The sequence below is a fragment of the Mandrillus leucophaeus genome, unplaced genomic scaffold, assembly GCF_000951045.1.
Source record: "Mandrillus leucophaeus isolate KB7577 unplaced genomic scaffold, Mleu.le_1.0 Scaffold641, whole genome shotgun sequence".
In the NCBI taxonomy this organism is placed as follows: Eukaryota; Metazoa; Chordata; class Mammalia; order Primates; family Cercopithecidae; genus Mandrillus; species Mandrillus leucophaeus.
The window spans coordinates 975,551-1,001,408 of NW_012106931.1; the positions used below are offsets into that span (position 1 = coordinate 975,551).

At 46.2% G+C, this 25,858-nt stretch overlaps 1 protein-coding gene across 1 annotated transcript in view; it reads left to right on the plus strand.

The window, feature by feature from the left end:
• Window positions 1-25,858, plus strand: part of PLEKHD1 (pleckstrin homology domain containing, family D (with coiled-coil domains) member 1) — a 44,658-nt gene that overhangs the window by 15,189 nt on the left and 3,611 nt on the right. Inside the window, exons 2-8 of the mRNA XM_012000898.1 lie at window positions 966-1,059; window positions 1,428-1,517; window positions 1,722-1,798; window positions 2,591-2,682; window positions 3,703-3,755; window positions 22,984-23,078; window positions 24,938-25,031. Coding sequence (XP_011856288.1) covers window positions 966-1,059; window positions 1,428-1,517; window positions 1,722-1,798; window positions 2,591-2,682; window positions 3,703-3,755; window positions 22,984-23,078; window positions 24,938-25,031 — 595 coding nt within the window. The remainder of the gene's footprint in view (window positions 1-965; window positions 1,060-1,427; window positions 1,518-1,721; window positions 1,799-2,590; window positions 2,683-3,702; window positions 3,756-22,983; window positions 23,079-24,937; window positions 25,032-25,858) is intronic.

The window sequence follows — 25,858 nt, forward strand, 5'->3', positions numbered from 1 at the left end:
CTATCAAGCTACCAACACCATGTGACCAAACAGAGCAGGGAAGAGATTGACACTGTGGGCTCTTATGAGCCCATCTGAGCTGGCTCCAACTCTCCCTGCATGTAAACTTTAAACTCTCATATGTGTGCATGCACACACACATACACACATGCTCCAGCAACTTTCAGAATCACTACCACATTCTACTCACACCCCGTCACTATAACAGCACTTACTAGCAGGGGCCCTGGAGGAAGGAGCCCACACTCTGGATATCCCTCAGCCTCTGGGCTTTGAGTCCCAGTCGGACCTTCCCCTAGAGGGTGCTTGGTGGCTCATCACAGCTCCAAACATGAGTCCTGGGAGAACCCTTGGGGCAGGTCCAAATGCTCCACACGTTGACATCGAGGGCGTGGCCTCCCCAGCAGTCCAAAAGCACCAAAGTCACAGAGCCCCTCAGTTAGACCTAAGTCCCAGAAGGAGACGGGGAGCAGTCTGAGACAAAGGGAATGCCAACGTCACACTGGGGTGTTCGGGGCTGCAGATTGCCAGCTTTCATGTTACTTGCCAAAGACCCATCTTAGCATCTTGCATCGTCTTACCTTCCTTCTCCTCCTAGAGGAGACTCTAAGTGGCTGGAGATGAGAGCTGAAGGGGCTGAAGGTACCCCAGGGGAAGAACCACAGCTGTCCTGCTGTGCTGACCCAGGTGGTGGTTCAGGGAGACAGAGGCAGCCAGACCTGGAAGCCAGTAGTGGGGCTCCCGCTCCAGCTGGCCACCTGTGCAGGGGCCCAGCTGCCTGTGGGGAGGCCACCGGCCAGCTGAGGCCTTTGTGAGGATGTGGAGCTTGAGTTGGTAAGGATGTCTGAGCTGGTGTCCCCGTGGGCTCCCATGTGAGTCCAGGGCCCCCAAGGGTGCTCTTGTTGTCCCAAGAAACCTTACCCCTTCTCTCCTGGTTGCCCTTCCTTCCTCACCACCCACTATAGGTTTTTCATCATCAAAGAGAGCTTTCTGCTTTACTACTCTGAGAGCGAAAAAAAGAGCTTTGAAACCAATAAATACTTCAACATACATCCTAAGGTGAGGCGGCCCCTGCCAGAGCCACAGCAGGGGAGGGCCCAGTGTGGGCATCAGGGCTTGCATCTTGTGAGGGGATGGGACTGCTGTCTTGCTCTGGCCTAGCAGACAGTCTGGAGGGCAAATCCTCTTGGGGAAAAAGACCTCCTGCCCCTGTCCTGGGCTGGATCCCCACCCTTCTGTGCCCCAGCCCCTGCCCCAGCCCTTCCTCTTCTCTCTGGACATCAGTTCTGGCCTCTGTCCTGTGGCCCCAGGGTCTAGCTTCCATCCTGGGGCACTTGGCAGGATGTGGCTTTGTCCAGGGGCCCCCAGAACCCCTGAGTGATCCCAATTGGGTGGGGTGGGGGCTGCCTGTTCTGGTTCTTCCTCAGGGCGTCATCCCTCTCGGGGGTTGCCTGGTGGAGCCCAAGGAAGAGCCCAGCATGCCCTATGCCATGAAGATCTCACACCAGGACTTCCATGTGAGTAAAGCTCTTTCCTCAGTCTGGGCTTCGCAGGAGCAGACCAGCCTCTCAGGCCCCTTCAGGAGAAACCCCCCATGTCCTGGCCTGGGAGAGAGGCATCAGCACCCAGGGATGTGGGGTGGGTGACAGGGCAGAACTGGGCCTCCATCACCCTCAGCGTGGCTGCCTCTCAGGCATGCCCATGGCTCCTCTTCCTGGCAGGGGAACATCCTGCTTGCGGCTGAGTCGGAGTTTGAGCAGACCCAGTGGCTGGAGATGCTGCAAGAGTCTGGGAAGGTGTAAGTGTTCACAGCCAGCAGGGTGGCTGATCCTGCAGATCCAGGACGGGGTGGGTGGGGCTGCCCCGAACTCCCTGCCTCTCTGCTGGGATCCTGGTGGGGGCAGGGCCAGGGCTGTGGGAGATGGCTAGGGTGGGTGAGAGCAGACAGGCCAGGTTTTAGAGCATCTGTGAGGGGTCCCCTGAGAGAGCTTGGAAAGTGTCTAGGTCACAGGTGGCAGGTGGAGGTACCATTTGTCTCCAACTCTTGGGAGTTGTATTTGATGCCTCCTGATACCCATCTCACCTCCCCAGGTCCATAATTAATTCTAGCAAGGACTAGAGCTAGTGCTTTGTAAATTAGGGTCAAGATCACAGAAATCCCCAGCTAACCCAGTCCATTTGTATGTAAACCACTGTCCTGACACCTGCCTAGTCAGGCTAAGTCATGCTTTTAGTTCAACAAACAACACCGACTGTGTGCTCTGTGGCAGGCCTTGCACTGGGTAGTGGACATTCAGTGATGTAAAAAGCCACCCAGGAAGCAATTTCTTCCCTGCTCTAAAAGTGCTGTTGGCCCAGCCCCCAGTGGCCCACTTTGCAACCTGGGCCAGCCTCCAGCGACTGTAACGGATCCATGCTGGTGGCTTGCCCAGAGCTATGGGTGCCAGAGTGAACGCAAGCTGAGATTCTGGAGGAGAAAGGGTGGGCGAGTACAAAACGTATGCCTTCTCTTTCCCCTCTACCCTTCCGTTTTAATGATTTTCTGTTTCTTCCTCTTCCCTCCTCTCTCCCATCTGCCCTCCCTCCCCAGGACCTGGAAGAATGCCCAGCTGGGAGAAGCCATGATCAAAAGCCTGGAGGCCCAGGGGCTACAGTTGGCTAAGGAAAAGCAGGAGTATTTAGGTTGGCTGGTGGGGTGGTTCCCTAATGGTAGCAGCACGTGGGGACCAGGGGCTATAGCCAGGGGCTTGGTAAAGGACCCAGCAGGGGTGAGGGTCTCTCAGGTGGGGCTATGGGGGGACAGAGACCAGGTTCGGCACCTGGAGGGCTTTCTGGTGCAGTATGCATCCTTTTGGCCAGCATGACCAAAGGCAGGAGCATCTGGTGATTAAGAGCCTGGGCTCCGGATCCAGTTTCATCACTTGTCACCCATCTATCAACTGTGTATATCTTTAGGCAGCTCAGCCTCTCTAAGCCTCAATTTCCTCATCCTTAAAATCGAGTTAAAAATAGTCTCTAGGTTTTAGAGGATTGGGTTAAATGAGAAAATGTGTGTAAGTGCTTGAGCCAGACATGCAGTAAGGGCTCCATAAGTGGAGCTGATGTTGTTATCCTATCCTGGGTCCCCAGGGTCTGGCTTGTCCCCAGCACCCTTGCCCCAGACCATTTTAAACCTTGCCACCGCGTTCCAGGTCCTTGTGCCCCTGACTGGTTGGTAAACGTGCACTGTTTGGGAGAGAAGATGAGACTGAGGGTTTGCCCTCAGCCTGGGACCCTCTCCCCTCTGTCTGCTTAGACACTTGGGGCCCCAGCACTGGCTCCCCTATGCCTGCTTCAGAACCTCCTCTGCCCCAGGACTCTGCCCTCCCTACTAGCCAGACATTAGTGCAGGTGGAAGGTGGGTGTGGGACTAGCCCAGATGCAGCAGCCCTGGGGGATGCAGAGACCATTTTGAACTTCCAAGGATGAGGCCCCTCGTAACCCTGTGAATAGAAAAAGCAGGATGATGATGGGGAAAGAGAATGGCAGCTTCCATCACCGGGAGATGGTCCACCCTCTGGTTGGCAGGGTTGCAGGCCCCTTCATTGGGAGATGCTGGGAGTGACAGCGATCACCTCAGGCACCAACTCCCTCAGGACCTCAGAGCACTTTCCTGATTTTTTTTTTGTGTGTGTGTGTGTGTGTGTGTGCTTGTTTTGGCAGACAAACTGATGGAAGAGACCGAAGAACTCTGCCTTCAGAGGGAGCAGAGAGAGGTAGGTGCACACCCAGGGGCCCTCAGCAGCCGTGGTGTAATGGCTCATGTTTCTAGCATTAGGGTGCGATGCAGGGGAGCTAGGTGCACAGAGGACTTGCTAGAAGATCAGATGGGGCAGGGCAGGGAGGCCAAGTGGGATCACAGTGCTTGCTTGGGACTTGCTGTAGCTTGTTGGCAAGAAGCGTCTTTCTCCTTACCAACACCTGGGAGTAAAGTGAAAAGGATGGGTGATCACCTTCTAGAGAAAGAGCCATCCAAAATGTCATCAGCTGCATCAGTAGGTCATGAGCTGCTTGTCAATGATGTTCACAGGGGGCTATAATGCCCTCTGTTATCCCTAGAGGGGCATCTGGCACCTGAGGGTAATTGGGCTTGATGATCTCAGAAGTTCCTTCATTATCTGAAAGTCAAAAGTCCAGAGCAGGCTAAGCACTGGCTTGAGGCAGCCTGGAGGGTTTAAGGAGACTCTTGCCTTGTCTGAAGGTGGGGAGCCACCGAAGCCCTCTTCTTCATTTAGAATCTCAGTGCAGGCCGGGTGCAGTGGCTCATGCCTGTAATCCCAGCACTGTGGGAGGCCAAGGCGGGAGGATCACCTGAGGTCGGGAATTCAAGACCAGCCTGGCCAACATGGTGAAACCCCGTCTCTACTCAAAAAAAAAAAAAAAAAAAAAAAGCCGGACGTGGTAGCATGTGCCTGTAGTCCCAGCTTCTCGGGCAGCTGAGGCAGGAGAATCGCTTGAACCCGGGAGGCGGAGGTTGCAGTGAGCTGAGACTGCGCCATTGCATTTCAGCCTGAGCGGCAGAGCGAGACACCGTCTCAAAAAAAAAAAAAAAAAGGCCGGGCGCGGTGGCTCAAGCCTGTAATCCCAGCACTTTGGGAGGCCGAGACGGGTGGATCACGAGGTCAGGAGATCGAGACCATCCTGGCTAACACGGTGAAACCCCATCTCTACTAAAAAATACAAAAAACTAGCCGGGCGAGGTGGCGGGCGCCTGTAGTCCCAGCTACTCGGGAGGCTGAGGCAGGAGAATCGCGTAAACCCGGGAGGCGGAGCTTGCAGTGAGCTGAGATCCGGCCACTGCACCCCAGCCTGGGCGACAGAGCGAGACTACGTCTCAAAAAAAAAAAAAAAAAAAAAATAGAATCTCCGTGCAGCACTGGGCCTTGCTGTTTCTGAGGAGTCATTATCACATCTGAAAGGCAGGGGGCGGTAGTGGGTAGCACCGTGGATTCTGGAGCCAGGCTGCCTGTATTTGTATTTGACCTTCACTACTTCTAGTTTTGCGACCTCAGGCGAGTTATTTAACTTCTCCAAATATTCTTATCTGAAAAATGCAGATGATAATAGAATCCATCTTAGGGATGTTGTGAGGATGTAGTGAGATGTTGCATATAAAGTATTTGGCACATAGTATATGCTTAAAGAATATCTGTGTTTGTTAGCATTATGATCATATTATTAATATAGGCCCATGCTGCGAGTGAACTGTCTGAGCCCTGAAGCGGCAGAGTGATGTGACCAGAGCAGCCTGCAGAGGGAGGGCCGGATTTAGTCCACTTCTCTTTGCCTAGTCACTTGTCCTTTTCCTCTCCCAGGCAAGTCACAGGGCAGGGGCTATCAGCCTTGGCTCAGACCCTCTAACTTGACTCTTGGGAAGTCCTCACCTTTCCCAACCACCCCTCCCTGGGCTCTGCGAGCACTCCCTGGGCTCTGCAGACTAGACACTCTATCTAGTCTTTGCCACTGAGTCATTTGGTCAAGATGAGTTCTCGATAAATGTTTGTGGAATGAATTAGTAAATGAATGGTATTGATTTTTACAACTTTACATCTTGATTTTAATCCAACAGGACAATCCACCCTCATTTTTCTTCTTCTAAGATTGTATTGGTTATTCTTGCTCATTTATCCTTTCAGCTGGACTTCAGAATCATTTTGTTGATTAAAGATAAAATAAAAAAGATTGGGGATTTGTATTTGGATGGCATGGATTTGAGGATTGGCATCATGAGGGCACCGAGTCTTCTTCCACCACTCAGGTTGGGCCTCTGTGTCTCCAGGCTCTCCTCTAGGTCCTTTGTTAGGGTTTTGGCATTTTCTGCATACAATTCTATACATTTCAAGCGAGGCTTCTGTATTGTCAGCAAATTAAAAACAGGTGCCCAGGGATGGGATGGAGTGGCAGATACAGCCACTGGCAGGGACAGAGACAGACTTATCCATCAGAGAGGCTAAATCTGGGGCAGCAGTTGGCTGGAGGAAAATTTAGACACTCTATCTAGGTCTTTAGCCAGGAAATTAGGACAGCGGAGACCCACTGCACACAGGCCTCCCTTAATGCCGCAGCCCAGTGAAGGAGGGAGGCCTGTCAGCTGTGAACTCCCTGGCTTTCTGGTATAAAATGTGAATGAGACTCAGGCCCAGCCACAATGAAGGCTGTTCTGGGCAGGGAGAGAACTGTGCCTTAGTTCTTATTTTTTTGTCAGCTGCATGCTCTAGATCTGGAATAGAACTCAGGTTCTAGTCTTTGCCACTGAGTCATTTGGTCAAAGTTTCTTCTTCCTTAACTTTCTCATACATAGGATGGGCCCGCCTGTCTCCCGCACCTTTCCCATCTGCACTCAGGTCAGTGATTGTCTGGATGTGCCTTGAGCCACTGAGGCAATTGATGTAATGGCCCAGTGGTAAGATGAAGGTTCTCCTGCTGATTCCCATAGTCTCTTTGAGACAGCCTGGCCTAAAGAAGATATGGAACCAGGAGACCTGGATTGGAGTCTCAACTCTATCACTGATCGTGTGATGTTGGGCATGTCAGTTACCCTCTCTGAGTTTCAATTTCCCCATCTGGGATGTCTGATCAGCGTTATGCTGGCTGCTGCCTACTTCTAAGGTTGCTGCGAGGCTCAATGAAGTAGAATGCGGGGAAGTGAGTTGTGAACTGGAAAGGCCCTTGTGCACTGTTTGATGTACAGTCCCGACATCCTCCATGCAGCAAAAAAGGCCTGGACTCTGGGGGAATGAGCAGAGCGTGCAGGGGGAACCCTCTTGACTCATCTTGCCAGAGCCGGAAGACCATGCCCTTCCCTGGGTTCCTGGTCTTTGGCTCCCTCTGGCCTTATCCCTCTCACCCCTGGAGGAGGGCAGCCTGCCCACCTTTCCCCTTCTGACTGAGCTGTGAGAGCTTAGCCATGCATATGAGCAGGTGCAGGGGAAAAACCAGAAATGCCCAGGGTAGGGCAGGGTTTCTGGCAAGGTTCTTGCCACCTGGAGTGCTCACAGTCAGAATACAGACTCTGAGTTGGGAAAAATGTGCCACTACGACTGAAGCTCTTTGTCAACCTTTCTGGTGGACATTGTTCCTGGTTCTGTGGTGAATGACTCGCTACTTCCAGAGGTGTCCTTTGCATGATTCCTCAGTTATTTGAAAGCTCTTCCTTTCATTGAGCTGAAATGTGCCTTCTAGTGACTTTTTCCCACCCTTATACTCCTGCAACTTCAGTCAGAGCCGAGTCAGCAGAACACACGATATGGTGGAGAAAGGTTTGGATCATGGCAGGGCTTAGCTGACAACTCAGTCTCTAATGGGGCTGCTAGAAACACTCAAGCCATGTTGGGCTTCAGGAACAGAAAGCTCTGGCTGCTCCAGGTTTGTGAGTGGTAACTTCCACTCTTATCAGCATTCTCAGGCTACACTTGGACACTGGCTTCATTTAAGAAACATGCAGGTGAAATGGAAAGTGGAAAAGAAATGAGCAAGGAAGTGAGAATTTCTCTTTCCTTAATAAACTTTATTTTTTGGAGCAGTTTAGATTCACAGCAAAACTACGCAGCAAGTGCAGAGATTTTCCACATAACACTTGTTCTCCCACAGGCTTCCCCATTGTCAATATCCGGCACCACAGTGATACGTTTGTTACAATCAATGACTCAACATTGACACACTGTCACCCAAAGTTCATAGCATACATTAGGGTTCACTCTTGGTGTTGTGCATTCTATGGATTTTGGCAAATGTATAACAACATGTATCTACCACTGTAGTATCATACAGAATAGTTTCACTGCCCTATAAATGCTGTGTTTCACTGCCCTAAAAATCCTGGTAACTGCTGATTTTTTTCTCTTTCTTTCTTTCTTTCTTTTTTTTTTTAAGACGGTGTCTCGCTCTGTTGCCCAGGCTGCAGGGCAGTGGCGTGATCTCGGCTCACTGCAAGCTCCGCCTCCTGGGTTCAAGCAATTCTCTTGCCTCAGCCTCCCAAGTAGCTGGGACTACAGGCGTATGCCACCACACCTGGCTAATTTTTTGTATTTTTGGAAGGGACAGGGCTTCACCATGTTAGTCAGGATGGTCTCGAACTCCTGACCTCGTGACCCCAATGCCTCAGCCTCCCAAAGTGCTGGGATTACAGGCATGAGCCACTGTGCCTGGCCACTGCTGGTCTTTTTACTGTGTCCATAGTTTTGCCTTTACCAGAATGTCATATAGTTGGAATCATATGGTATGTAGCTTTTTCAGATTGGCTTCTTTCACTTAGTAATGTGCATTCAGATTTCCTCCGTGTCTTTTTATGGCTTGATAGCTCATTTCTTTTTAGTGCTGAATATTACATTATCCCCATGTCCTACAGTTTGTTTATCCATCTCCCTACTTAAAGACATCTTGGTTGCCTCCAAGTTTTGACAATTATGGGTAAAATTGCTATAAACATCCATGTGCAGGTTTTTGTGTGGACATATATTTTCAGTTTATTTGGAAAAGTAACAAGGAGTGTGATTGTTGGATTGCATGATGAAAGTATGTTCAGTTTTGTAAGAAGTTGCCAAACTGTCTTCCAAAGTAGCTGTACCATTTTGTATTTGCAGTAGCAATGAATGAGAGTTCCTGTTGCTCCATATCCTTGCCAGCATTTGGTGTTGTCAGATATTTGGATTTTGGCTATTTTATTTTTTATTTCAGTTTTTAGTTCTTGAGACAGAGTCTTGCTCTGTTGCCCAGACTGTAGTGCAGTGGAGTGCAGCTCATTGCAGCCTTGACTTCTTGGGTTTGAGAGATCCTCTCACCTCAGCCTCCTGAGTAGCTGGGACTACAGGTGCACTCCAGCACACTTGGCTAATTATTTTTATTTTTGTTTTTATTTCTATAGAGACGGGGTTTGCCTATGTTGCCCAGGCTTCTCTTGAACTCCTGAGAACAAGTGATCTCCCCTCCTGGCCTCCTAAAGTGCTGGGATTACAGGCATAGCACTGCCTGGCTGATTTTGGCCATTTTCATATGTGTTTAGCGGTAGCTCATTGTTACTTTAATTTGCAGTTACCTAATCATATATGATGTTGGACATCCTTTTATATGCTTATTTGCCATCTTTAAAAATTTTATTTATTTTTTTAGGCCAGGCATGGTGGCTCACGCCTGTAATCCCAGAACTTTGGGAAACTGAGGCAGGTGAATCATGAGGTGAGGAGTTTGAGACCAGCCTGGCCAACATGGTGAAACCCTGTCTCTACTAAAAATACAAAAATTAGCCAGGCATAGTGGTGTGTGCCTGTAATCCCAGCTACTCGGGAGGCTGAGGCCAGAGAATTGCTTGAACCCGGGAGGCGGAGGTTACAGTGAGCCGAGATCATGCCACTGCACTCCAGCCTGGGTGACAGAGCAAGATTCCATCTCAAAAAACATACACACACACACACACACACATGTATTTTTGAGTCAGGGACCCACACTGTCTCCCAGGTTAAGTGCGGTGGCATGATCATGGTTAACTGCAGCCTCACATGCTAAAGTGATCCACCTGCCTCAGCCTCCCAAATTGCTGGACTACAGGCATGCATCACCACACATGGCTAATTTTTTATTTTTTATTGTAGCCTGCCACGATTCCTGGTGGAATGAACAAAGTGGGGCGAACGTGGGAATAAAAGACAAGAGACGAAAGAGTATATTTGGAAGAAGGGCTCAGGGGGCACCTTGCCTCTAGTGGACAAGGGCCCTGAGCTTTACACAGCCCTCCGTATTTATTAGGCAAAAGAGATAGCGAGAAAGTGGGGGTGACTGTCGGGTAATTGTCAGTTGGCTGTTTGGTTCACAGCAGGCTTGCAAGACTGCATCCTTTGAACAATAGGTGCTAGATTTCTCAATAGATAACTTCAAGGAACCACGGCCAGGGAGTGATGTCCCTCAGCAAACCTTTCGGTGGCAGGCACAGTGTGAGTTTGCTCACATCCTGCATTCACGATAAACAGTTTGCTGCTTGATCATACAGCCTCCAGTGGAATGCTGAGTTGGTCACGCTCCCTTTGGCCTGTTCAGCTCCCAACACTTTGTAGAGATGTGGTCTTGCTCTACTGCCCAGGCAGGTCTTGAATTCCTGAACACAAGTGATCCTCCCACTTTGGCCTCCCAAAATACTGGGATTACAGATGTGAGCCACTGTGCCTGGCATGCCATCTTTGTATCTTCTTTGCTAAGATGTCTGGGTCTTTTGCCCATTGTTTTAATTGTTGAGTTTTATGAGTTCTTTGTATATTTTGCATAACAGTCCTTTATTAGATGTGTCTGGGAATGTTTTCTCCTAGTTTCTGACTTGTTTTCTCATTCTCTTGATGTCATTCACAGAGCACCAAATTTAAATTTTAATGAAATCCATCTTATCAATTGTTTCCTTCAAAGCTCATGCATTTTGTGTTATGTCTAAAAAAGTCAGCACCATAGATTTTCATCACCTTGATGAAAAACTTTCTGTAGACATCACCTAGGTTGTCTCCTATGTTATCTTCTAGGAGTTCTATACTTTTGTGTTTTGCATTTAGCTCTATGATCCATTGTGATTTAATTTTTGTGAAAGGTGTTTAAGGTCTGTGAATAGAATCTTTTTTTCTTTTTCAAGTGGCTGTCCAGTTGTTCAAATACCATATGTTGAAAAGAGTATCTTAGGCCGGGTGTGGTGGCTCATGCCTGTAATCCCAGCACTTTGGGAGGTCGAGGTGGGCGGATCACGTGAGTTCAGGAGTTCGAAACCAGCCTGGCCAACATGGTGAAACCCTATCTCTACTAAAAATACAAAAATTTGCCAGGCGTGGTGGTGCATGCCTGTAATCCCAGCTACTCAAGAGTTTGAGGCAGGAGAATCACTTGAACCCAGGAGGCAGAGGTTGCAGTGAGCTGAGATCACGCCACTGCACCCCAGCCTGGGATACAGAGCGAGACTCCATCTCGAAAAGAAAAAAAAAAAAAAAGACTATCTTTTGCAATACTATTGTACTGCCTTTGCCCCATTGTCAGAGTTGAATTGACTACATTTATGTATGTTTCCGAGCTCTCTATTCTGTTCTATTTATATATCTGTTTATTCTTTCATCAATACCACAATGTCTTGATTGCTGTAACTTTAGAGTAAGTCTTAAAGTTGGGTAGTGTCAGTCTTCCAATTTTCTCCTTCAATATTGAGTTGGCTATTATAGGTCTTTTCCCTCTTCATATAAACTTTAGAATCAGTTTGTCAGTCTCCACAAAACAACATGCTGGGATTTTAATTGAGACTGTACTGAATCTGTAGATCAAGTTGGGAAAGAATATCTTCTGAATATTGAATCATCCTATTTATGAACATGGAATATCTCTTCATTTTAGTTCTTTGATATCTTTTATTGCATTTTGTAGTTTTCTACATATAGAGTTTGTACTTTTTTTAGATTTATACATAAGTATTTCATTTTGGAGGGTGCTAATGTCAATGGTAATGTGTTGTTAAATTTCAAATTTCCACTGCACTCCAGCTGGTTGACAGAGCAAGACTCTATCTTCAAAAGAAAATAAAAATCTCAAATTCCACCTTTTTATTGCCAGTATATAGGAAAATAATTGACTTTTGTACATTAATCTTGTATCCTGCAATCTTGCTACAGTAACTTATTAATTCCAGGAAATTTTGGGGTCAATTCTTCCAGATTTTCTATATAGATAATCATGTCATCTGTGAATAAAGACAGTATTATTTATTTCTTTGTAATCTGTATACCTTCTATTTCTTTTTCTTGTCTTACTGCATTAGTAAGGACTTCCAGTACAATGTTGAGAAGCGCTGGTGAGAGGGTACATCCTTATCTTCTTCCTTTCTGATTTTATCAGGCAAGTTTCTAGTTTCTCACCATTTAGTATGATGCTAGCTATAGGTTTTTGCAGATGTTCTCTATTACATTGAGGAAGTTCCCCTCTATTACTAGTTTGCTGAGAGTTTTTGTCACCAATTGGTGTTGGATTTTGTCAAATGCTTTTTCCATATGATTTTTTTCCCTCTTCTTTAGCCTGTTGATATGCTGGATTATATTAATTGATTTTCAAATATTGAACCAACCTTGTAAACGTGGGAATAAATTCCACTTAGTTGTGATGTATTATTCGTTTGGATTTGGTTTTGTTTGTTGTTGTTGTTGTTTGTTTGTTTGTTTTGAAACAGAGTTTCAGTCTCGTTGTCTAGGCTAGAGTTGCAGTAGTGCCATCTTGGCTCACTGCTACCTCTGCCTCCTGTGTTCAAGCGATTCTCCTGCCTCAGCCTACCAAGTAACTGGGATTACAGGTATAAGCCACTATGCCCGGCTAATTTTGTATTTTTAGTAGAGACGGAGTTTCACCATGTTGGTCAGGCTGATTTCAAACTCCTGACCTCAGGTAATCCACCTGCCTCAGCCTCCCAAAGTGCTGGGATTACAGGCATGAACCACCTCACCTAGCCCATTGCTGGATTTGATTTGCTAATATTTTGTTGAAAATTTTTGCATCTGTGTTCATGAAAGATATTGGTCTGTAGTTTTCTTTTTCTCCTTTTCTTTCTTTTTTTCTTTTTTTGAGACAGAGTCTTGCTCTGTCACCCAGGTTCAAGTGCAGTGGCACCATCTCGGCTCACTGCAAACTCCTCCTCCCAGGTTCAAGGGATCTCGTGCCTTAGTTTCCCAGGTAGCTGGGATTACAGGTGTGTGCCACCATACCTGGCTAATTTTTGTATTTTTTATTAGAGACATGGTTTTGCCATGTTGGTCAGGCTGGTCTCAAACTCCTGGCCTCAAGTGATCTGCCTACCTTGGCCTCCCAAAGTGCTGGGATTACAGGTATGAGCCTCTGTGCCTGGCCAGTCTGTAGTTTTCTTATAATGTCTCTATTAGGTTTTGGTAAGGTAATTTTAGCCTCATTGAATGGATTAGGAAGCATTTCCTTGGCTTCTATCTTCAGAAAAAAAGATTGTAGAGAATTGGTATAGTTTCTTAAATGTTTGGTAGAATTCATCAGTGAGCCCCTCTGGGCCTGGTGCTTTCTGTTTTGGAAGGGTATTAATTATTGGTTCAATTTATTTAGTAGATATAGGCCTATTCAAATTGTCTGTTTCTTCTTGTGTAAGTTTTGACAGATTGTGTCTTTCAAGGAGTTGGTCCACTTCATCTGAGTTATCAAATTTGTTGGCATAGAGTTATTCATCATAGTTCTTTATTATCCTTTTAATGTCTGTGGTATCTGTAGTTATGTCCCCTCTTTCATTTCTGATATTAATAATTTGTGTCTTCTTTCTTTTTACTTAGTGTAGCTAGAGTCTTACGAATTTTATTTATCTCTTCAAAGAACTGACTTTTGATTTTGTTTTCTGTTGATTTCCTGTTTTCAATTTCATTGATTTCTGCTCTAAGTTTTATTTCTTTTTTTCTGATTACCTTTGATTTAATTTTCTCTTTTTTTTTCTAGTTTCCTAATGTGGAAGCTTAGATTATTGATTTTAGATATTTCTTCTTTTCTAATATATTAATCTGGTGCTATGCATTTCTCTCAAAGCACTGCTTTTGTTACATTCCACAAATTTTGATGAGTTGTATTTTCATTTAGTTCAAGGTATCTTTACATTTCTCTTGATATTTCTTCTTTGACACACGTGTTATTTAGAAATGTGTTTTTTAATATTCAAGTATTTTGCGGATTTTCCAGCTAACTTTCTGTTGTTGATTTCTAGCACAATTCCACTTTGGTTTAGGAGCAGACATTACATGATTTCTATTCTTTTATATTTGTGGTCTGGGCACAGTGGTGCATGCCTGTAATCCCAGCACTTTGGGAAGCCAAGGCAGGAGGATTGATTGAGGCCAGGAGTTCGTGGCAAGCCTGGGCAACACAGCAAGGCCCAGTCTCTACCAAAAAAAAAAGAAAAAAGAGAGAGAGAAAGAAAAAATTTCACCAGGGATAGTGGCATATGCCTGTAGTCCTCGCCACTCAGGAGGCTGAGGCAGAGGATTACTTGAACCCAGGAGTTACAGTGAGCTATGATTGTACCACTGCACTTCAGCCTGGGTGACAGCAAGACCCTGGGCGTAGTGGTGCATGTCTGTAGTCTCAGCCACTCAGGAGACTGAGGCAGGAGAATCACTTGAACCTAGGAGGCGAAGGTTGCAGTGAGCCAAGATCGTGCCACCGTACTCCAGCCTGTGTTGCAGAGGAAGACTCCATCTCAAAAATAATAAAATAAAATAAATAAAAATAAAAATAAAAAATAAAAGGGTTTAATTGAGCAATGAAAGATTCGTGAATCAGGCAGCCCCCAGAATCACAGCAGATTGACAGAGACTCCAGGGGTGCCTGTGATCAGAACAAATTTATAGACAAAAAAGGTAAAGTGACATACAGAAATCAGAAGTGAGGTACAGAAGCAGCAAGATTGGTTACAGCTTGGCATTTGCTTTATTTGAATGCAGTTTGGACATTCAGCAGTCTATGAGTGGTTGAAGTATGGCCGCTGGGATTGGCAACGCTCCGCTATTGTTACAGCTGCATACTATTAAGTTAGGTTTTCAATTTTGTCTATTAAGCTGGGTTACAGTTCATCCACAAGGACTCAAATATGAAAGTATGGAATCCTTCCCAGGCCATATTTATTTTGCTTTCCCACACTTATTCACTCTCTGATGCTCTTCCTTTCCTTATATAGATATGAGTTTCTGACCTATATCATTTTCCTTCTCCCTGTGGACTTCTTTTAACATCTCTTGCAAGGCAGGTCTACTGGCAACAAATTCCCTCTGTTTTTGTTTGTCTGAGAAAGTATTTCTCCTTCACTTTTGAAGGATGATTTTACAGGGTACAGAATTCTAAGTTGGTGTTTTATTCTCTCAATACTTTAAATATTTCACTCCATTCTCTTCTTGCTTTCATGGTTTGTGAGGAAAAATCAGATGTAATTCTTATCTTCTTTCTTCAATATGTAATTTTTTCTTCTTCTGGCTTCTTAAGGTATTTTTCCTCATCTTTGATTTTTTGAAGTTTAAATATGAAATTTTTAGGTATGGTTTGTTTGGAGCATTTATTCACTTGGTGTTCTCTTAGCTTCCTGGATCTGTGGTTTGATGTCTGACATTAATATGGGAAAACTCTCAGTCATTGCTTCAAATATTGCTTCTAGTCCTTATTCTGATTATTCTCATTATACATGTTGCACCTTTTGCAGTTGTCACACAGTTCTTCGATATTCTGTTCTGAGGTTGTTTTTTTTTTTTTTTTTTTTTCCCAGCCTTTTTTCTCTTTGCTTTTCAGTTTTGGAAATTTCTATTGTCATAGCCTCAAGCTCAGAGATTTTTTTCCTTGGCCATGTCCAGTCTCACAATGATCCCATCGTAGGTGTTCTTCACTCTTTTACAGTGTTTATGATCTCTTGCATTTCTTTTTTATTCTTAGAATTTTCATCTCTCTACTTATGCTATCCATCTGTTCTTGCATGTTGTCTACTTTTGTCATTCAAGCTCTTTACATATTAATCATAGTTTGTGTTTAAATTCCTGGTCTGATAATACCAGCATTCCTACCATATCTGACCTGGTTCTGATGCTTGCTCTACCTCTTTGAATTGTGTTTTTTGCCTTCTAGTATGCCTTGTGATTTTTTGTTGAATGCCCTTTATTTTTCCCCCAGCCATGATGTACTGGGTAAAAGGAGTTGTGTGTGTAAATAGACCTTTAGTGATGTGGTGGTGAGCTGCAGTGGGAGGGGAAGCATTCTACAGTCCTATGATTAGATCTTAGCTTTTTGGTGAGTTGCGCCTTTGGACTGTGAACCTAATGTGCTTCTCAGTGCTTTCCTCCACCTTAGGCAGAACAGCATGGGTACAGTGGGCTGGAATTTGGTATTTCCCTTCTCCCAAGTAGGTTACATTCTGATAAAACAGGTTAGGCTCTGATATAATAGTTTATGTATGGCAGGCTTTGTAAAGAAGAACAGAATGGGCTCAGGCACAGTGTAATCCCAGCACTTTGAAAGGCCAAGGTGGGTGGATCACCTGAGGTCGGGAATTCAAGACCAGCCTGGGCGACATGGCAAAATCCCGTCTCTACTAAAAATACAAAAATTAGCTGGGTATGGTGGTGCATGCCTGTAGACCCAGCTACATGGAAGATTGAGGCAGGAGAATCGCTTGAACCCGTGAGGCAGAAGTTGCAGTGAGCCAAGATCACGCCACTGCACTCCGGCCTGGGTGACAGCAAGACTCTGTCTCAAAAAACAAACAAACAAAAAAACAAAAAAACAGAATGCTGTGTTGCATTTCCAAATGGCTGCTTTCCCTTTACATTCACTGAGAACCTGGTAGGGCTCCTGGAGTTATAACTCACAGAAGGGAGGAGACCACCCTAAGATTGGCGCCCACTGGAGTTTTAACTCTTCAAACTGAACCTCCAGCAATTTGTCAATTACAGTTCAGGTTTTCCTACTCCAGTACTGGTTCCCATGGAGGTTTCTGCTGGTAGTTTCTGCCTCATTAGTGTGACTCTCTGTGTCTGTGTCTTAGGCCATTCTTGCATTGCTATAAAGGAATACCTGAGACTGGGTAATTCCTTCTTAAGACCTCACTTCTCTGATAATACAAGAAGACTTGCTGATTTTTCAGTTTGTTTGGTTTTTAAATTTATTTTATTTAGAGACAAGTCTCACTATATTGCCCAGGATGGTCTCAAACTCCTGGGCTCAAGTGATCCACCTCCCAAAGTGTTGGGATTACAGGCGTGAGGCACTGCATCTGGCTTGTTCAGCTTTTTACTTATTAGAATGAAGTGACAACTTCTAAATTCCTTACATGCTGAGCTGGAAACTGAAGTTCTTCAATTCCCTTTCTTTTTCCTCCTTAATATATAACTTTTCCCTTAATTGTAGATATCATGCTCTTTGTAGAAAATTTGTAAAACATGAATAAGAAAATAAAATTTATCCTTTATCCCATAATTGACAGACAACTGTCACCAAACTTTTCGGTGTTTTTCATTTTAGTCTTTTTTTTCCCTATATACTATTCTTATATATGGTATATTTTAAATATAATTATGAGCATATTGGATATTTAGTTTTATGGACTGCCTTTTCATTATACTTTTCATCATACTTTCATTAACATTATACATTTTTCATGTCATTCAATATCTTTGAAAACATCAATTTTAATGGCAATGTACTGATTCATTATATGTGATGTTTTATTTAAATAATCTTCTATTTTTGATCCTTCTTACTGACCAAGAAGAAGCAATGAAGGTTTTGAGCAGGGAGTAAGGAAAAAGGGTGGGTAACGTGATTTGATTTCCTTTTTGAGGGGGAGGGCTGTCTCCCTCTATCACCCAGGCTGGAGTGCAATGACACAATCTCAGTTCACTGTAGCCTCGACCTCCTGGGCTCAAGTGATCCTCCTGCCTTAGCCTCCCAAGTAACTGGGACCACAGGTGTATACTACCACGCCCAGCTAATTTTTTGTATTTTTTGTAGAGATGGGGTTTCATCATGTTACCCGGGCTGGCCTCGAACTCCTGAGCTCAGGTGATCCACCTGCCTTGGCCTCCCAAAGTGCTGGGATTACAGCGATTTCTATTTTAAATAGTGATGTTGGCTGCAATATGGAGAAAAGGATGAAGAGGGGCCAGAAAGAGTGCAAAGAGCCCAGGTGGGAGGCCACTACATTAGTCCAGGCAAGACCTAATAGCAGTGTGAACCAGAGCAGGGCAGTGAGATGAAGAGAAGTTGCCTGGCGGGTTCTAGAGTGGGGGTTGGGGGTGGGGGGTAATACGAACTGGACTTGAGGGTAGAATGAGAAAGACTAGAGAGGGGAAGGACGGGGTGAAGCATGACTCCCAAGTTTCTCACCTGCATAAACAGTGGATGGTGGTGCATTCCCTGAGACAGGGTGCACTGGAAGATCACAAGCTCTGGTGGGGAAGATCATGAATTTGTTCTTGGACATGTGTTTGTGATATCTTTGGATATCTGGCTGGAGATGTGAAGCCAAGAGTTGGATATAAGAGGATGGAGCTCAACCAAGAGTAGGGACTACAGGTATCAACATGGGAGTCGTTTGCACATAAATGGCAAATGAAGCAGGGAGGGGCAGGGGAGTGGGAGTGGTCTAGATTGCCTTGGATCTAGTGCAGACAGACAGAAGGCACGGGCAGCACTCTCTGAACTGAGGCAGTACTTCATGGTAGGGCTGTTGGGAGGGTTGCATACATACTGCTTGCAACATAGGAAGTGCTTAATAAATGACAGCCACTGTCAGTCCATCCAGCTTCCCTCGCATCCTGTTCACTCTCACTCTGGGCCCAGCCATGTGGGCCAGTCTTGGTTCTTTCAGGGCAGCAGGTTTCCACAGGGCCTTTGTACCTACCTTTCCTTCTGCCTGGAATGCTCCTTCTTTTTCCTTCTATTGATTCACCTTCATCTGTCAGCTGAAGAATCATCTGATCTCCCCAAACCTCACATGGCATACCTGCCTCGCGCCCATCAGGGTAGCCCCACATAGAACCATGTCCCTGCCCTGCATATCATGTATCTTGGTTTGTAATGCTACTCTAATGTATCTGATTATTTTGGTAATATTTGATGTTTGAGTTTGATCTAAAATCCTGGTCTGATTTTATTTATTTTATTTATTTATTTATTTATTTATTTATTTATTTATTTATTTATCTATTTGAGACAGGGCATCCATCACTTTGTCACCCAGGCTGGAGTGCAGTGGCGTGATCTCTGCTCACTGCAACCTCTGTCCCTCGAACTCAAGGGATCCTTCTGCCTCAGCCCCTCAAGTAGCTGGAACTATGGGCTTGTACCACCAGGCCTGGCTAATTTTTTGTATTTTTATTTTTAGTAGAGATGGAGTTTGCCATGTTGGCCTGGCTGCTCTTGAACTCCTGAGCTCAAGCAATCCTCCCACCTCGGCCTCCGCTGGTGCAAGGATTACATGTATGAGCCACCTCTCCTGGCCCTGATTTTTATTAATAGTTGCACTAGACTGTGAGCTCCCTGAGAGCAAGGATACATCTGTTTTTGCTTATCTTCATGTCCTCAGTGCATAGTTTGGCAGATGCTTGAAACATATTAGACAATAAATATGTGTGGCATGAATTAATAGAATTATAAGAAAAAATCTCGCTGAGGTTTTTACTGGAATTGCATTGAGCCTGTAAATTAATTGGAAAGAATCTTTACTGTATTAAGTCTTCCTAATCAGGAGTCTATGTCACTGCATTCTTTTCAAGAATACAATTAGTTTCACTGAGGATGAGAAATCATGCCCTGTGAAGTGTGGTGAACAGGAATTATTTGGTTTGGAGGCGAGGAGACTTGAGGACAGAATTGCTCTTTTAAATACTTGAAGAGAAAAAAGGTTAGTCTTGTTTTATGGCCTTAAGGGGTATGAGGCGTACCCACTGAAGGATTATGAGGGAAGCAGCTTTTGGCTCAAGTAGAGCTGGTGGTGGAAATGGGGTGCCTCCTCCCCTAGGTGTGCTTGAGCAGCCCAGCGTGGCCAGGCTTTGGCTGCTATCCTTGGCTTTGCCTGTGTTTTGTTTTGCTAAGAGGTGTTCCCTAGCTCTTATTTTGGTGACAGGGACATGCAGGCTTCCTAGCTGAGAAGAGGGGCTTCAGGAGAGAGTATAGCTGAGACAGAGAGAAAGGCCCAGGAAGCCAGGCAGCTGCTGAAGGGAGAAAAAATTTGGGCAAGGGACAGAGATGGCTTATGAGATTTTGGAGGGGAATTTTGCTCCATGAATGAAATAGAACGCTCTCATTGAAGCCCCACAAAACTTTCAACAAAAATCTTCATTATTCATAAATGCTTTTGTATTTGTAGCTGTCAGGGAGTGGCAGTGCTGAGCATAGCAGAGGGTTTAGCCTGTAAGGAAAACGCTTTTATCAGGGTTGTTCAGGGGTGAAGTGGGCTGTCATGAGAGCCAGTCAAGCAGAGCTTGGACCATCTCTTGGCAGGAAAACCGAGCAGATCAAAGCATCTGATGGAGACTTCAATCGCCTTTAAAGTTCCTTTGACCCTGGAGGGTTCTGATTCATGGGTGCCTGTTTCTCTGGCCCGTTAACAGAGCAATAAATGCTGCCCAGGCACACGTAGTATAGACTCAGGTAGAAAAGCACCTTATCGCATATATCTGGGACAACTGGGGAAAGAAGGGGATTCCAATCATTCCAAGCCAAATGATTGTCTTGCCATATTATTTTCAGGTGGATCAGATTCACTTTCTGCTTCTCAGAGGCATAGCTGGGATCTGCTGGTGTCACGAGGCACTTAAATGCCAGGGAGGGAAGGAATGGGTTTTAATCATTGATGCTCCCCCCATTTTCAACTGCGAAAAGATACCCCAGCGTAGTATTAAGTAATGGGAAATACTTGCAAGTTGGAGAGTTAGAGAAAGGGGCTTTCCAGGGATGGGGTGGAGCCTCCAGGTGGGTCCAGGGTGATCATTTCTGAAGCAGCAGAGGCCTCAGACCCATAAGAGCTGGGCGCCTGGCCATGCATGGTGGCTCACGCCTATAATCCCAGCACTTTGGGAGGCCAAGGTGGGTGGATCACCCGAGGTCAGGAGTTCGAGACCAGCCTGGCCAACAGGGTGGAACCTCAACTCTACTGAAAATACAAAAATTAGCCAGGTGTGGTGGTGTGCGCCTGTAATCCCAGCTACTAGGGGGGCTGAGACAGGATAATTGTTTGAACCAGGGAGGCGGAGGTTGCAGTGAGCCGAGATTGTGCCACTGCACTCTAGCCTGGGTGACAGAGTGAGACTCTGTCTCAAAAAAAAAAAAAAAAAAAAAAAGCTGGGCGCCTCTGTGATTTTTCCGGTGTAAGCCCAGGGATGCTTATAGCTAGTAATTTCCCCAGGCCTCTAAACGGCAGAGCCCACTGAGGAGAGGGAATATGTGAGGTTTGTTGAATCTGAGGCTATAAAGAGGTTTATCATCATTAGCAATATCCAATATCATGTGTTAGCTACTGAGAATGAATAAAATAGGGAGTTTCAAACTTTTCTGATGCTCCAAACTCTTATTTCATCAAACAGGGGTTAGAGTCTATAGGGAGAAAATTTTATTGTGAGGCCAAGGCAGGCAGATCACCTGAGGTCAGGAGTTTGAGACCAGCCTGGCCAACATGGTGAAACCCTATCTCTACTAAAAATACAGAAATTAGCCGGGTGTGGTGGTGAGTGCCTGTAATCCCAGCTACTCAGGAGGCTGGGGCAGAAGAATTGCTTGAATCTGGGAGACGGAGGTTGCAGTGAGCCGAGATTGTGCCACTGCACTCCAGCCTGGGCAACAGTGAGACTCCATCTCAAATAAAATAAAATAAAATAAAATAAAATTTTAATTATATTTATATTATGTCTATATATGGTATCTATATATGGTATACATTTATATTATGTCTATCTATGGTAACCAGTGTCACATATAGACACTGGTTGCCATGGCAGGCGGAAGGGAACGTAGCACATCACTTATTGCCTCTTAAAGGCAACTGCCTGGAAGTAACCCACTTCTGCTCTCATTCCATTGGCTTTAGCTAGTCCTACGGACCCACTCACTTTTAGCAGGTGCACTGTGGCCATGCGGTGTGCCCAGAAGGGGCATCAGAATACCAGTGAGAGCTGGGCTTGGTGGCTCGAGCCCATGGTCCCAGATACTCAGGAGGCTGAGGCAGGAGGATGGCTTGAGCTTGGGAGTTCAAGGCTGCAGTGAGCTATGATCGTGACACTGCGTGAGTGCCACTCTGCCTGAGTGACAGAGACTCCATCTCTAAAAATAATATTAATAATAATACCAGTGAGCAGCGAGCAGCCTTGGTGGTGACAACATTTGGCAGACTGAGGTCAGTTTGTAACCGGTGATCCATGCCCAAAGTGCCAATAATGATTAGAAGGGAAAGAAATAGCAACTCTTTGGGCAAGTAGTTTAGAGATGGAGGTCATAGGATTTGAATGCAGGCTCCTTCCTCTGCCTCATATTTTATTCCTTCTTTGCATCTCCTCAAGGCCCATGGCAACTTCTCCATGTAGACAGCCTTTCTCCCCAGTGGGGTTTCCATTAAATTTGGGAACAAAGCCCCCAGGTGAAAATGAGAGTGGAATTTGGAGCTGGAAGATGAGAAAGGAATTGAATGTGGAAATAATATCCTCCCACAGTGTAAAATGTGGAGGAACAAAGCAGTTGTCACAAAAATGGTTCAAGCCAAACTACATGAAATGTGCCCCCCATGCCACCTGCCACTGAACCCCAGGAAAATAGGACTCCTGGAGGACACATACTTGCTGGGAAAACACTTGGGCTTCCTGGGATTCCTGAAGGGGCAAGTCTGGTCCCCTGGGGCCTGTCTTGCATTTTCTAGTTCTCCTCCACTTTGGGGCCAGAGCAGAGGGAAGCCGAAGTCACCTGGAGTCATTGCTTCCCAGGTACCTCGAGAAAAAAAGAGTCCTTATTCTCTGACTTTGGGGTTGGGAATAGCTTTTCCTTGCCACTTCCAACAGACATCACTCCAGGGATCTTGAATGGAAATACACACTCACCACTCTTTTCTCCGGGTGTGAGGGACAGTCAACCTGCCCGATGGTGGCAGTGACTGAAGCTGCCCTGCGGAGTAGACATTTAGAATTCTAGTTTCCTCCAGCCACAGGGACTAACATTGGGAGTGTTCCTAAACCCAGTCTTCAGCATGCAAAATGTGTTTTCAGTGGGCTCAGTTCATCACGGATCTGGGGTTTGTCAAGACTACATGTCATTGAGTGGTGCCAGTGGGCCTTAGAACTTAATTCCCAGTCTGGTGCAGCACATGCCCCAAGCTGTGCCAAATCCCAGAGGGTCCTTTGGGATAGAGTGGGGGGGTCCTGATCTCAGGGGTCCTTTGCTGCCTGTGACTCTTCTCTTCCTCTCTGGTCTCTTCAGGAGCTTGAGCGCCTTAACCAGGTGCTGGAGGCCGAGAAGCAGCAGTTCGAGGAGGTGGTGCAGGAGCTGAGAATGGAGCAGGAGCAGATCAAGAGGTGGTGGTGGTGCCCGGGAATTGGGAGCGCCACTAAATTAGGGCATGCAGAGCCCACATTCCCCGTCAGACCTGAGGAGGCCCCCACCTCAGAGACGCTATCTTCCCAAGGCTCCAGGCTCTATCCCAGTTTGAGTCTATCTTCCAAGGCTCCAGGCGTGGGTGTTCCGGAAGAATCTGCAGCCTCCTCTGCCCCAAACAAACGGGGTCATTTCTGTCCACTAGAGCATAAGGCATCGGAGCATCCCTCCAAGCCACAAAGCCCCTTGCCTTCATGAAAGCCTCTCTCACCCAGGGCCAGACAAGACATGCTGGCCTAGAGATGCTTGCTGTTGGCCAAGACCCTCACCATTCGCTGTCTTTCCTACATAGTCCTTTTTGGGAATGTGTCACTTGAGATCTTTAGTACCATGTATTGTTTGTAAATCTAGTTGTACATTGTAATCACCTACTGAATTATAATCTCTTGAAGGTAGAGCCTAGAAATCTCTCTCTATATATGTATATATATCTATATACTTGTATCTATCTATCTATCTATCATCTATCTATCTATCTATCTATCTATCTATCTATCTATCTATCTATCCATCTATCTATCTATCTATGTTTGTTTGCTTGTTTTTGAGACGGAGTCTCGCTCTGTCACCAGGCTGGAGTGCAGTGGTGCGATCTGCTCACTGCAGCCCCGCCTCCTGGGTTCAAGTGATTCTTGTGCCTCAGCCTCCTGAGTAGCTGGGATTACAGACATGCACTATCGTGCTCGGCTAATTTTTGTAATTTTAGTAGAGACAGGGTTTTGCCATGTTGGCCAGACTGGTCTCCAACACCTGACTTCAATGATCCTCCCACCTTGGCCTCCCAAAGTGTTGGGATTACAGGCGTGAGCTGCCGCACTGGGCCAGAAATCTATATATTTTTTAAAAACACCCCAGGTGATTCTGAGGCAGCCTCTAGAAATGTGGAGACTACTGCCGTGGGTGGTGGTGGTCATCATCATCATCCTCATCCTCATCCTCATCATTATCATCACCACACATGATCAGTGATAACCCAGAAGTTTTCTTATAACAGCCTTATCCAAGGGTGTCAATTAACTATGTATTTTGAGGAGGGAAAAACCCAGAGGCTGTTACTAAGTAAATAGCCAAGCACCTACTCAGCTTCCAGAATGTTGCCAGGTACTAGAAGGAATAGAAGACAAGTCCACTCCCTTGAAGAGTGGACATATGATCTGGTTGGGGAAACAAGATTCACACCCAGGAAACATGCAGATTTCCCGTGTTATGGGAATTGAGACACATGCATGATCCTTGTGGGCTTGAATACAGGGCTGATTGAGATGGGCCTTGAAAGGTGAGTAGGATTTAGAAAATTGGGCAGGAGAAGGGAAAGACTTTCCCAGTAGGATGAGGGAAAACTAGCGTAAAAGCCTAAGGTGACTGAAGCTTGTGAAGAAGGCAGCAAGGAGCGTGTTACCCCAGAGAGAGGCCTTAGCCATGTTCGATGTCAGAATGACCATGGGTTCTAGCAAGTGCTGTCCAGAGAAGACAGGGTGAGGCTGGGGCCCCTTCGTTTCTCCAGTGTTTCCCTCTGCCTGTGGGGTGGCCCTAGGTTTATTCCAGGTGACAGATGCATGTGTACCTGGAGGAAGTGACTCCAACCCCATGTGGCTAGGACTTCCTTTCAGCTCCAGGCCCCTACTGCTGCTGTCAGGGCCCAGCTGTGCAGAGGGTCTGGCCATTCAAGAGCCCTTCTCAGTCCCAACAGGAAGTGAAGCAAAAGCATTTCTATGTGCAGAGGTGATTGGTGGGGGGTGGGGAGAGGGGCACTGCCATATTCAGCCCTCTGTCCCCACAGGGAGCTGGAACTGACTGCAAGATGCCTTAAGGGTGTAGAACAAGAGAAAAAGGAACTGAGGCACCTCACGGAGTCCTTGCAGCAGACGCTGGAGGTGAGGGGCCGCTGGTGGGTTAGTTGACCAGGTGGCGGGCTGGTTGGTTGGACCACATGACACTGTTTTTTCCAGCAGTGTTTCGCCAGGGGGTGATCTGTAAGAGAAATGGGCATGGAGGGGTGCTGATCTAAAGGATCTCTTCTCTATGGGTCATTGAAAGCTCCAGTACAGGCATGAGGCCCAAAGCAAGAAGTGTCTGTTCTCAGACCCAAAAGGACAAATTCAGGCTTGTCCGTGCTATTACCATGGCCTCAGGAAATCCACCTCTGGTGCTTATATTTTTATTATTATTATTATTATTATTGTTGTTATTATTTTGAGACAGAGTCACGCTCTGTTGCCCAGGCTGGAGTGCAGTGGCGCAATCTCGGCTCACTGCAAACTCTGCCTCCCGGGTTCACACCATTCTCCTCCCTCAGCCTCCCAAGTAGCTGGGACTACAGGCGCCTGCCACCATGCCCGGCTAATTTTTTTGTATTTTTAGTAGAGACGGGGTTTCACCGTGTTCGCCAGGATGGTCTTGATCTCCTGACCTCGTGATCCACCCGCCTCGGCCTCCCAAAGTGCTGGGATTACAGGCATGAGCCACCGCGCCTGGCCACCACTTCCTTCTTGTGTCTTGTTTACTTAGCTGCTCCTGAGTGACATTGAACATAAAGGGAAATCAACTGCCAGGTCACCATCATCTGATACCACAGAAACTGGGATGGGGAGGGGAGGTGACATGCCTCAAGGACAACGTACAAACTCCTTAGCATGGCAAGCAAGTGCAAACTCTGGCCCCAGCCTCCCCTTCCCTCTCGCCTCACTCTTCCCTCTGCTGC